The sequence below is a fragment of the Limulus polyphemus genome, unplaced genomic scaffold (genome assembly GCF_000517525.1).
Source record: "Limulus polyphemus unplaced genomic scaffold, Limulus_polyphemus-2.1.2 Scaffold2260, whole genome shotgun sequence".
Taxonomy (NCBI): domain Eukaryota; kingdom Metazoa; phylum Arthropoda; class Merostomata; order Xiphosura; family Limulidae; genus Limulus; species Limulus polyphemus.
In genome coordinates, this window is record NW_013667870.1 from 180,776 (window position 1) to 194,848 (window position 14,073).

At 29.9% G+C, this 14,073-nt stretch overlaps 1 protein-coding gene across 1 annotated transcript in view; it reads left to right on the forward strand.

Moving 5' to 3' along the window:
- The window catches only part of LOC106466447 (mucin-17-like), a 79,527-nt gene extending 65,783 nt beyond the window's left edge, over positions 1-13,744 (forward strand). The window contains exons 24-32 of the mRNA XM_022394447.1: positions 97-172; positions 319-427; positions 935-1,054; positions 1,507-1,662; positions 3,975-4,816; positions 5,013-5,103; positions 5,666-5,787; positions 8,371-8,535; positions 10,802-13,744. Coding sequence (XP_022250155.1) covers positions 97-172; positions 319-427; positions 935-1,054; positions 1,507-1,662; positions 3,975-4,816; positions 5,013-5,103; positions 5,666-5,787; positions 8,371-8,535; positions 10,802-11,026 — 1,906 coding nt within the window. The 3' untranslated portion in view covers positions 11,027-13,744. The remainder of the gene's footprint in view (positions 1-96; positions 173-318; positions 428-934; positions 1,055-1,506; positions 1,663-3,974; positions 4,817-5,012; positions 5,104-5,665; positions 5,788-8,370; positions 8,536-10,801) is intronic.
- The last annotated feature ends 329 nt before the right edge of the window (positions 13,745-14,073 follow it).

The window sequence follows — 14,073 nt, forward strand, 5'->3', positions numbered from 1 at the left end:
AAACTATGTTGGTAATTTCCAGAATTTATGATTCAAAGTTTTTGTAAAACTTGCTCTGTATGATAGCCAGACTGAGTATTTTTCTTTTTTGTACAGGTATGGCATTACTAGGGATGGAGAACGTGGTAACAGATCCCACATTTATTCTCAGGAGGAGATTTTAAATGAAGCTGTAAGTATAAAAAAATTAGTACCTAATGTATCTGTAGATATACTATAGTTTGTGTTTCACTTCACTTTTACTACAGATCATAAATAGTTTAGTTTTGACTCTCACTGTAGCATTCTCATAGAAAAGTTATTTGAAATTTCTTGTAGATAGTTGAGGTGAAACCAGTTTCTTTAAGCAACCTACCAGTAGGTCAAAGGATATGTGCCTTCTGGAGCCAACAGTATCGATGCATGTATCCTGGAACTGTAGCCAAATGTAAGATGTCACATTTTGCCAAGTTATATTCTTATATGATTACATTCAGAAGCTATGTTTGTGATCAAGGTGTGTCTAGAAATATTTAATGAATTCTTAATTATGAGAACGAATGAAGGATATTACTTTTGGAATGGAACATACCAGGTAATGGTAGATATGTATGAGAGGAGAAATGCTTAAGTTTGTCTTTTAGGTCAGTAGAGCTGACTGCTAGCCATAAAAATTTTATTTTATATGACAAAGTATTTCAGTATTCAGATTTTTATACACTGACTGTCATATCATAAATTAATACATTTTTTGCAAGTTACTCATGAGAATTGTGGGTGTGATAATTGTTTAAGAAATACACTGTTGTCTGTTGTACTCATATTTTAAAATTTGTAGACAAGTACTTGATTTATGGCTAGGTGGAACCAATGTTTATCTTCAATGAAAAAAATAGTTTCTTTTATTGAAAAGAATAACTGCAGAAATCTTTAACTCGTTGATATTCACTTGTAGCTTTGAGCCCAAACCATGATAAGGAACAAGATATGGTGTATGTGGAGTTCGATGATGGGGACTCTGGCCGAATACCTTTGAAAGATATATGTATGCTTCCACCACATTATCCAATTGTGTGTAAGTTTAAAATTGGGTTTTTTCTTTTGTTCTTTTTTTTTTTTACATAGAGTTACATTATCATTTTTTGTATGTTTTGAAACTGTTTAGTAATTGAAATCAAACTAATAAGCACAAAATTGTGAACTACACTGTATCAATGGAACCCCTAAACCCCATGTTGTACCTCTCAGGTTCAAAATTGTGAAGTAAAAGTTATTGTATAAGTTCTGATTTTTTCATTTCTATTTGCAAGCTTCAAGTTTAAGTTTTATTTATATTAGACAAAGAGTTTTCAATGGATAAGTTAAGTATATAGAAAACTGTTTGATTCATGTGTTTGTAGAAAGTGTATTTTTCTTGTTCTATTAACTTTTGTGTTAGAAACAGTCTTATAAAGAACAAAGAAGTTGGGGGTTAGAGATTATTATTAGTGAACAATATTTGACTATTGTGGTTTGATTTTCTTACAGCAGCTGATTTCAATCCTCTTATGATTCTGGGAAAAGGTCGACAGCATCAACTTTCAGGAGAAAGCGTTACTGATAATTCATTCAGCATGCCAACTCTCAGAAGACCAAAAACCAAAACGAAAAAGAATAAAAGTAAATGCAAGTCAGGAAAGAAAAGTAAAAACTTGTTCATTTTAAAAGTTATTATGAACATATTTTGCATATTTTGTTGCTCTACTTTGCTTAAGTTTTATTTGAAAGAACATCATTTAAAAAATAAGCTCATGTCTTGGTCTATTCTTTACAGTATAGTTAAAGAAAAGATTATAGTTTGCTAACACATTGTTGAAAAACAGACATTTAACATAACTTAGAAAAATTATGGTCCTTTGGATACTTTTTTTCCACAAACTATAAATTTTTTTATTCAAGAAACTATGTTGGTAATTTCCAGAATTTATGATTCAATGTTTTTTGTAAAACTTGCTCTGTATGATAGGTTACAGTGGCCCCCCAGTGGCACAGCAGTATATCTGCAGGCTCACAGCACTAGAAACTGGGTTTCTGTACCCACGGTGGGCAGAGCACAGATAGCCCATTGTGTAGCTTTGTGCTTAACTGCAAACAACAAGTTTATACAGAATTCAAATTTTTCTTCTGGTTATACAGTTTCAGATGATTTAATATTATAATTTTGCTTTTTATTATTTTATACGCTAAAACTTATTGGTGCTACTATACTGTGCGGTCTACACAGATACTATCATCATCACCATTTTAATGATTCACTAAAACATAATTTCTTGCTAAATAATTTATATATATATCCATGTTTTTGTTCAGCAAATAATAATAATAATTTAATAAGTTGTGTATTCCAAAAAAGTACCTTAGCTTTAGGTTATAATTGTGCTAGTTTTGATTATTGGAATTTATTTCATTCTGATTATATTTGCCCCCTAAAACGTTATGTAATGGTATTTTGTACTTTATTAGTTTAAAAGCATTATTTATAATAAATGGTGCCAATTTCAAATAAATGAAAATTAAAACGGTGATGATGATAATATCTGTGTCGACTGCACACTATAGCGTAAATATTTATGTAGACTGCATGCTATTGTAGCACCAACTTATTCCTCTTTCTTTACATTGTTGACAATAAATGAACAACCACTGAGAAACAAATATTATGTACAGTTTACAGGGTTCCCACACTTCTATTAAACTTGTAGTTTTCAAACAATTCTGTAGAGTCTACATTAACCATGATTAACTGGAAACATCTTGTATAACTAACTATGTATCTAATGGTGGATTTTATAGACATCTTCTAAACTTTTATTATTGGTTCACTAAAGTAAATACAAAATTAATAATGGCTTACTTCTGTTTTGTTATGTAAAATGGAAGACATTTCAACATAAGCTAGTAATAGGATTTTTATTTATATTATTCAATTTTATATGAATAACGATATGAAACAATGGCAAAAGCAAATTAATGTCATATCCCAGCCAGCCTGAAGAGCTCTTGTATTGAGCAAAAGGCCTTATTGGCACTGAATGTTGCAGAGAAGTATAGTTGACATCTTATAACATATTATTTTTTATTTCCATAAGTTCTTAGAATATACATATTTAATGTTTCTAATAATGACGTCAATTACCTCAATATCCAATAGCTGTCACTGTTTGTAAAAGGGTTGTTGAATAATAAAAAAAAAAAGATGAAAGATATGTTGTTTTTCAAAGGACATCGATTATTTTCCAAATCAAAAACAGATAATAGATTAGGTATATGATGGCATTACACAGTAAATGGGGAACTACAAATCGTGATAAAAGTCACATAACTGTGGGAATTTTTAAATGTTCTTACAGATCTCGTATCTGCTGTAAGTACAATGGGTTTTTCTTCTAGTTAAATATCAGAACTCATCATCTGAGCTTGACATACGGAAGCCCATAAGAAATGATATTTATGCGTATAGGTAAAAGCAGCTAAATGCTAGATGAATAATGATGTATATACTATGCTGCATGGGGAGAAAAGTTAGATTGTTAAGATTTCTAAATAGAAACACTCAACATTTACGTTGGAGTATACCCAGTCTTATTCCAATGAAATACTTTAATTGTATAATGCAATTAGAGATTATGCAATGTTTGTTGATCTTTTAAGAGCATAATGAAAGTTGTTTCTCTTCTCCATAAAATTCTGCTCACACGTACAGTTTGATTCTGTAGTTTGTATTATTAGTATAATATTATCCTGGAAAATATTTCAATTTTGAAGCATGAAAACCCTGAGTATAGCTATAGAACATTCTGATGAAAGAATGGAAAGCTTGCAATGAAATAGAATTAATATAAATTATTGGGAATTGTATGACTTCATATGTTCAATCTGCAGTATTAGTTTAAAAAAATGTGCTAGTGATTAAGTTAATTTTGCTCAAAATGAGTCATAGCTGTTATTGTTTTCAGAAAGTTCCAGTTCCCAAAGTCAAAATATAGATGAACCTTCTTCATTAAGTGATGTATTTCACTCTGAAGCTCTGCCTTTGTTTTCTGATTCTAAAGTCAGCAATTTTTCAAATACATTTGATCCAGAGGGTTCACTCCAAACTTTAGCCACAGTTTCCACTACAAGAACTACCAATGTAGTGAGCAGTAAGAAAAAGATTACAGTATTTACATCTGAAAAGGAAAAAAGTTCACAAAAAAAGAAATCTAAGAAAAGCAAAAGTGACTCTAAGAGGAAAATCAAAAGCAGGTCAAAAGAAAGGGAATCACATCATATTGGTAGTTCATCTGAAGCAAGTGTGTGTGGTCCTCCATCTTTAAAGATAAAAAAACATAAGAAACACAAAGATGATCATAAGCATCGTCATCGCCATCATCATCATCATTGTCATCGTCACCACCATCATAAGAAACATAAGCATGAAAAACGAAGTAATCCAAGTAGTCCTGAACATTCTCACTCCCCATCTTCATCAAGCAATGATGCCACTGTATCAAAACCTACAGCATCATCTGTTACAGAGGATACAGGAATTTCTGCTCAAGACAACTTGCTGACAGCACCTCAATTTGAAACATTAATTGAAGAAAAAGATTCCAGTACAGATGACAAAAATAAACTGTTGATGGTGAAAATTAGAACCAATTCTCCCAATATCCCTCAAGAAGAAAAGAAAGAACACAGTAAAGAAACAGAACCTGAATCATCTTCATCTAGCTCAGACAGTTCTAATAAATCAAATAATAAAGATAAAGATGAAAAACCGTGTGTTAAAGACAAATCTCATCACAAGAAAAGAAAGGTAAATTTTCTACATTAAACATTGTTGCTTATAGTGCTGTGGGGATAGACTAATACCATAATTGATTGTACTTCTATTATACCATATATTTCATTGAATGTTTTTATTTCCATATTAATTCTTTTACATATCTTTGTTTTATAGTTTAGTAATTTTTGTAATCATTTTTATTAATATAATTTTTTTTTCTTCACAGGCATCTAAGCCTTCTACAGACACAAAGACATTCAGTCAGAAGAAGAGACGAAAAGTTCATCTTTCCTCTGTTGAAAAAAGTAAAATAGCAGGTAAGAAAAAATTTTTTGGCAAATTGCTCAGTGGCATTTTTATGTTACAATGGGAATATGGTAAGTTTACACATATTACTATAAATGTATATATTAGAACTGATTTTTGTTTTGTAGTTTTAGGGTACAAGAATTGTCTCTTTTAAACTTAGAGACACTTTTTCATCTTTAATTATTTCCAAACACCAATATAAATATGTATTCATCTAAACATTATACATAATTTGCATGATTCGGACAACATAATTTATGTAGCATATTTTTTTTTGTTTATCTTTGCAAATTCAAATTTTCATTTTGTGTTTAACCTCTTTGGAATTATCAGACAGTTTCTTTATGTTACTCTTCTTTCATTGTTTTATGTGTATCATAATTCACTTTTTTTTTCATATTCTATAACCATCATTTGTTTCTTCTTTATGGATTGAGCTTAACAAAAAAGGAAAGACTTGTGTGCATGAATTGTTTCTGTTAGTTTTGTTTTGTGTTTCTCCATCTTTCTGTGTGTCTGATTTGCATGAATGTTCAACATATTGCATGCAACTTACTTTATACTTCACAGCCTTTCTCCCAGCTCAACAACTGTGGCAATGGGCTGGGAAAAGTTTTCACAGAATCGTCACTAAAGGAAAGGCAAAAAAAGAATTTTACAAGGCAATCACCAGGGGAAAAGAGACAATCAAGGTAGGCTAGGCCTTGGCTAGCATGTACCTAAATTTTGAAAGGCCTGTTCTCCTAAACTTCTAACACTCTCAGAACTGAAGTAACACTGTAAAAACCGTTTGACTAATGCTGGCTATAGTTGTTTGTTGTAATGAAATGCCAGTCATCATAGTAGCGACTTAGTGTTATCCTAAGACTTGTAACAAATTTTAAAAAAGGATGGTTTTGTGCATAGTTTAATAAATAAATAAAATCTTTACAATGCTAATGATACTAACCAAAAACCTTTTCAAATTTTTAAATTGTTTGAATAAGTGAAGATAGTACCAACAAAAGTATAAACTGGGTAGAACCAAATTAAAGATGGATTTGTTTAATAAAAAAAGTGTGTAATTAATTTAAGTAATGACATGTCAAACTGGTACATATATTAATGTAGAAACACAAAATGATACATCATGTGGATAACACAATGAAACATACTGTGAGAATAAAGACTAACTATTTAAAGTGTGCAAGGGTATTTATTACATTGTTATTAGAAATGTACAAATATTTATAGGTATCTCTATAAGAAATTGTTATATACCTGTGTTATAAGAAATACATTTATGTAGCTACATACTGATATAGCTACATAAATGTATTCAATAAGCATTTTGTGTAATCACATACATAAAAACAGAAGTCAGAATTCCACATGTGCCACATTCTTAAAGCAGACAACGTATTATATTAATATGTAGAAAGACCTTCTGCATAACTAGTATTGTGCAGTATCAGCCATATTTATTCATTTATATATAAGCCTAAGCAATATCCTGTCTGTAACATGGTCCGAAAAGAAAAAAAAGAATACTATTAATCGAGTACTATAATTGGTATATGAACATTTTAGTAAAATAATTCATATTGCTTAGAAGTTTAATAAATTAGTACTCCATCAAGTTTGACATTTGTTCCAGAATTGATCCCATTTGTGTGTAAGAACAAAAAAGGCCAACAATATGAAGTTATTCAGGTGTTCTTTATGCATGAGTATGGGTGTTTTTGTTTTGTTTTTTACTTTTGTAAGTTGGAAAGTTATATATAAAATTTAAAAAATAATGGAGATAGTGAATTCATTTTGCAATTCAATGTTAAAATCTGATATGTGTTTTTTTATCTGCCTGAAAACTGTTTAACAAGAAGGATAATGACAGGCAGATAACCAGTTTCAAATGGCAAAATACCGAATGGGATAATGACAGGAAGATAGCATAGGTAACCAGCTTCAAATGGTAAAATATTGAATAGGGTAATGACAGGCAGACAGTATAGATAACCAGCTTCAAATGGCAAAATTCTGAATAGGGATGGAATGCAATTGTATATATTTCTTATTGCTATTTAAAGTTGCCTAAGAGCTAAAAAGCCATAGAACAAACGTAGTTGGTGCTTTTAGTATTGTCCCAGATAGAAACATTTTATCATCCCCACAGTATTTTAACAGCTGAATGTTTCAGTGCTTAGATGACATTGGAAAGCATCCATGAATGATTTTACTGGGTTGAATGTCACCTATAGGTAAAATACCAGGTTTATTGAATACTAATGTGATCCTTTGCTAGGTCAGTAGGTATTTTTGTTTTGATTGTACTTTGCCAATTGACTGTTGTGTTTTTTGCAAGTTTTTTTTCATGAGTAAAATTTATAAAACTGTAAGGTTATTAGTAAATCCAGCCTTTGAACTTTGTCAAGTGTTCAAATAATCATCTTCCAAAGGTTAATATAAACTTCTTTCACAATTTTTAAGAAGTTCTGGTTAGAGCTATGAGTGATGCGAGTCTCAGATATTCTCAACAAGCTTACTACATGAGATGGGCATAGCCCATCATGTTTATGTGAAAACAAATAGAGTAGGCCTAATTTAAAATTGTTACTGTTGTTCAGGAAATATTTTAAATGCTGAATTATAGCATACTTGAAGAATTAATTTTTTTCAATTAATGTATTAATGTTATCACTTTTGTAATCAAACATAACGGTTAATTTCTTGAAACAGTTTTACTACTGTTTAGTAAATCATTTCTAAAAACACTTATGATTTTGAAACGAAATTGGCATTCTAATTTTGTAAAGATTTTAATTGAAATGTGATGTGCATCTAATATTCATGCTCCATGTCTAAGCATTGTTTTAAGTATTTTCTTTGGAAAATTGGCTAATCAAGAGATACGAATAGCATTTCCAAATTAGTAATAAACTACTTACAAAATATTCATTTACTGAAACAAACAACAATGTAAAAAACTACCTAGAGAGTTTTGTTATGTACTATGATACTCTTCTTTTATCTGTTGGTTGTAAATTTGAGACTTGTTTGCCATGCATTAGATTACTGAAGAAATGAATGTTTACACCAGTTTGTTTTTTATGTTTTAAACTGTTTTATTATTTTTTATATAAATTATAATTTATTTTATATGATTGTTCTCATTTATAAGGTAAAATATACCTCAAAGTGTATTTTGTAGGTACCTTTTGTGAGTTCCTGAAACTGGCTGTGAACATGAAGTACTATAAGACACTAGCTTAAACACTGTTTTGATTCCTCCTCTGTAGATTGGCGACTGTGCAGTATTCCTGTCAACAAGAAGACCTCACCTCCCATTCATTGGACAAATCAAAACCATGTGGCAATCATGGGTTGGCAACATGGTGGTGAAGGTGAGGTGGTTTTACCACCCAGAAGAAACAAAAGGAGAAAATCGACTTTTCAATCCAAAGGTAACAAAATACTTCTGTTTTCATAAAAAATGAAGAATATGCTATTTCATTTTTGATTATTATTCTTTTTTTGTGACATTTAGGGAAAAGGTGGTATTATAGTGTCATGTAACCCTTTTTCAACACTGATGTTTAGTGTTCATACTTTTGGAAATGGTTACCAACCACATGCTATTATTAATTTCTACTTTTGACAAAGATGCTGGAAATAAGTGAAAAGAAATATTGGAAATAGAAAAATTATTTGATTTTTCTTTGAATTCAAATACAAAATTAAATAATTTTTCTGTTTCCAATATATTTTTGTTTGTTTGTTTGCTGATTTAATTTGTCTCAAAAGTATAAATTATTTTTGGGTTTGTCTGGGCAAAGACCACATTCACAAACACACTGTTATAATTGATTATTTATTAATTATGCTATAATTGTGAAGCAACAATCTACAAACATTGGATTACATAATCATTAATGTCAAGTGTGTGTACTTTATTACATTAAACATTTGATAATGTCATTTTGCTATAAAGGCCTAATAATCATTGAAGTAAAAAAATACCTTTTATTAATTTGCAACTGCATGTACACTCATGGCATATAGTAAAAACTCCACCTAATGGTGTAAACATAAGTAAGTTATTGATTTTTAAATAAATTTTTCTGTTTAGCATGTATGGATTACAGATAGTGTCTTTTAAATTTGGTAAATTCACTTTGTTCTGCCTGTGTTCATTTTCATTGTAGATAGAGGTAGAAATAAAGAGAGAAACATTAGTAAAGTATAGGTATACTATTAATTTTTGATGTTTTTGCTCTTTAATGTCACAAGTAGTCGTAGTAAAATTTAATCCAAAATTAAAGTCTAGCATAGCTATGATTAACAAAAATAGAACCTGGTAATGTATAAACACCAATCAAGTTGAATTAAGCCAGAGTCCATTTGCATGTTTTTTTTTTTTGAAGCCATGCAATAATTTTATCACAAAACCATTCAGGGATTGTAAATAAAACATTACTAGTTAAGTTTATTGTATATTTAAAGGGTTAGAATTTTGGCTAGATATCCCCATTTTTCATGTTACAAAATCATATGAATGGGATCTGAGATTTTAATTTTATACATGTTTAGGAATAGAGTTTGAAATTTTCTTAATGTATTGTAGATACCAGCAGATATACCCACGTGACACATGCTGAAAGGTTTATGAAAGTTTTTTTGTTCTCCCAAAATATGCCAGTTGCAATATAAAGATTGAAAATACATAAGAATAAAAATTATTGGTGTCCACTGGGCTTGATTACTTAAATAACATTTTATTTTCTATTTTTAGTTTTTTCATCATAAAGCGGTAAGTAACGTGACTTAAAAACATCTCACTTAATATAAGTGTCTATTTTAATATATAAACAGTGTGTGAAAAAGAAATCCCTCAAATGAATGATGGGATCTCAAAACAGAATGCAATTATAGAATTAATGTTTTACCAGTTATAAATATAAATAGTGTTTCTCTTTTTGTACTAAGTATGCTAGTAATGATTGAAAGTATATAGAATGTATGTATACCCCATGTAATGAAAGAGGAAACTGGAGAAATACCATCACTATCTTTAGTAGTCATCCCCATTGAATGATCTATATTTAGCCATCACTGGAGCTATGAAATCTATGCATTTTAAAATAAAAATAACTTCTTTTGGACACATCCCAAATCATTTCTAGTTGATTAACTCTTTAAACCCATAATTTTATACATGTTCTACTGGAATTATTTTCACTATACCTTATAAATTTCCTGTCTTTTTATAAAAGGTGGATAATAATATGATTTGGATTAATTTTCAGCCAAAGAGACATAAATGTTAGCTGATGCTGTCACCATCTGATGTGTAAATCAGGATTTTTGGCCAGATGCTGGCAGTGTCTTCTCGGGTTTACGGAGATAAATCATATTATACAGGTCCAAATGCAAAAGCCTAGGATGAGTTAGAGGGCAAATAAGTAAACTCAAAGAGGAATATGGTCTGAGGTGGTCTCTCTCATGTTGACTTTGTGCATCATGATTATTGAAGAATGGGATCTGAGGTGGTCTCTCTCATGTTGAATTTATTCCTTATGACTATTGAATTATGGGATCTGAAATGGTTTCTTTATGTATCGTTATTATTGAAGAATTGGATCTGAACTGGTTTCTCTCATGTTGACTTGATGTATTGTGATTATTTAGGAATGAGCTTTATTGTGTTGATTTTCATATTTTTACATTCAGGGGGCACTGTTCCAGTCGCCACACACGGATGAAAATGATCTTCAGACAATATCCCACAAATGTGAACTTCTTTCTTGGACAGAATATAAAGCCAGGAAGGTTGCAGAAACCTCACACGGAAATACCCAATATGGCTCAATGTTTGATAATAATTACATTTACTACCTGGCTGGAAGCTATGATCCCCTAACTTTTGTACTGAGTCTAGATGAAGGGGTATCATGAGGTAGTTATTTCCAGTCAAAAATTCTTAAAAGAAATGAAACTGTAGAAAAGTTGCTCACTAGAAATTTACTTTTTATCCAGTTTCAGAAAGCAGGGATTCTTATTATACAATGTGCTGCAAATGTTTTTTATATAGAAACAAATAGTGTAAATAGAATTGTATATAAATATATTGGTTGAGAGAGACTTAAATTTCTTTATACTAATTTATCATTTTGATTTGAAAAAACAAAAAGCAGTCCCATATATACATAGTGAAATTATTACTACAGCTAAAATGTTGACTTATAAATGCAAGAGTATGTATGTATTACTATGTAAGTTGTGATAATGTAAAAGAATCGAGAACTGGCAATTTTCAAAGCCACTTTATAAGAAAATTATTGATTGGCTTTGTGAATACTGGCAGTTAAGCCTTATTGTACTGCATACACAAAAGATAGTTTCTTTAACTGTGTATTGTTTGCAACCATTTTATTTTTAGGAAATATTAAAAGCATTTAATTATAACTTTGAATATTGTGACATTATCAGGTTTTCAATTTACTCACCTTCACACACACACTCACAGAATAGTACACTGTTGTTGTCTGTTTCTTATTCTGTTCACGAAGCTCACTGTGACCTGAGAAACGACTATCATCAGCAATGGTCTTGTTATAAAAATAATATGTTCCTGGGCATTTCTTTGAATAGGTCATTTTTTACAACCATATGTATATGCAGTGTTGATATACCTGGAATATGTTACATATAAATAATAAAAAAAATATTTACATAAAAGACTTGTTTAGAAGTTTGATACCATTTCTTGTCAGTAGTAAACAAAGGTTCACCTATATTGTCACCAGGAAGTTCTGGTTAAAACAATAAAAAGAACATAAAAATTCATTATTGTAAATTATCCAATTATGATTTGGTGGTGGTAATGATTTTCTTTTGTTGAGAGGAACAAAATTTCATCCTGCTACAAGGTATTGAAAGTTGATTTTTTATGCTACTGCTAGTATTAATAATGATACTGTTTGAAGTATGTATACTTGTGTTTGTAAGGCTGGCAGACACTTAAAATGCTTGTGCCTTAAACTGTGACATTATTTTTAAGAAAAGAATAAAAAAGCACATAAAAAGTAATTAGTTTGGTGGAAACATTGTTTATCCAGACTGCTTCTAAGAAACAGAATTTCACTTTTTTATGCTGCAGGTAAACTAAAGAAGAAAATTTAAGTTTTTCATGTAATGAAACCTATAAAGAAGCTTATGGTTATAACGTTTCTCTGGTGAGGTAGTCACAATTCTTGTTATTTGTGACAATCTTTAAAGATTACCTTCTCTGAAGAATAACTTCTTTTACTGTATAAGATATATAGGTGAGTTGAGCATACCCTGAATATCTTAGTAATATTTATTTGTTTAAGTTAAGTGATAGAATTTCATATAAATATTCTTTTTTTTTTCCAGAGGTTATTGAATACTGAAGACTATTACAAATATTATATATATATAATATATATATATAAATATATATATTATTTTTTCTAGTGATTTGATACTATTGAACAAATATTACATGGTTCAAAAGTATCAAGGGCATGGTTCCGAGAATAAAACTGTATGGTATATAGTAACAAAGGATCAGTATTAACTTTGATAAGTTATTGAGCTTTAAGGTACATTACTAAAACAACAACAAGTTAATATAAGTGTTGCTGGTGAGTTCTCTTTTTAAGGGTTCTTTGTTGGTTGCTTGAAATCTAACATAAAAATGAGGTTTTAGCAATCAGGAATTTAACACCATGAATCACTACAGGAAGTAACTGCAGTTCAGTTATACCAAAGTGAATAAATTATGAAAGAAAAAATGTGTTTTGCTGAAGATAAGTCTTCATTTTTTTTATATACCAGTTATTATCTTACATAAAGCAAGTTAAGCTTTTGGATTACATATACCCAAAGCTGTGGTATACAAGTCATTTTGGAAATATTGAAGATGAATTTGAGGCCAAAGTTTGCTGTATTCACTCTATAAAAGTTATACTTTGGTTACAGTTTATTATTATTATTATTGAAAACTTATGCAGAGTATAGATTTTTTTTCTAAAAGATATCTGTCTATATGCAAACATATGTAACTCTTAATATTTTAAATGAAAATGTAAAATATTATAGATATATATTATATATAATATATATGTTATATGGAATTATACTTAGTATCTGTGCCTATATTTTTCTATTGTTAGCTTGAGGTACTGATGAATTTATGAAGGAGTAAATAATGGGAAGTTAGGTACTGTTATCAAGTTGATTGAAACCCAAAAAAAGGAAAAGTTAGCTATTTTGTACAAAAAAATGCATGTTTGCAACTACATCTGTCTGCTATGAAAAAGCTAACAAATGACATACTTTGCCTAACATATTTTTCTTGATGAAATCGAGTCTTTACGTGAAATTTCTTTGGTAATGGTAGCCTTTAATCAAATACTTTTTGATTTGCTTTCATTTTTAAGCTTTCTGTTTGAAGAGGGTTTTGTGTAATAAATAAATTATAAGGTTATGCAACATTCTAAGACATATCATCTAACTATAACTGTGGTATTTTATTTTGTGCATTTCTTGTAAAAACAACGTACTGTCAAGCACTTTGTTTTATGTAATCACTTGTATAGAGAGTCATGCCTGGTTTGTAAGAGATGTTCAATAAATCTGTAAAGTGTTGCTATTTGCTTGTGATGGTTCACTTTAATTTCTTAACACTTTGCTTCAGTCAAGTGTATCACGAAAATTGAAATATATAGAGGTAAAAAAGTATTATAATGAGACAAAGTATTGTTTGTTAAAATATACACAATGATGTGAAGTTAAAAAAACAGATAAAAATTGTTCTAAAGGAAAGATTAAAACACCATTTGCATAATGTGAGCTCTAGAATTATAGCTAAATGATAAGTTTTTATTTCAAACCATAATAAATATTTGAGCCCCCCCCCCCCCAAGTGGCACAGCGGTATGTCTGCAGACTTACAACTCTAGAATTCGGGTTTTGAT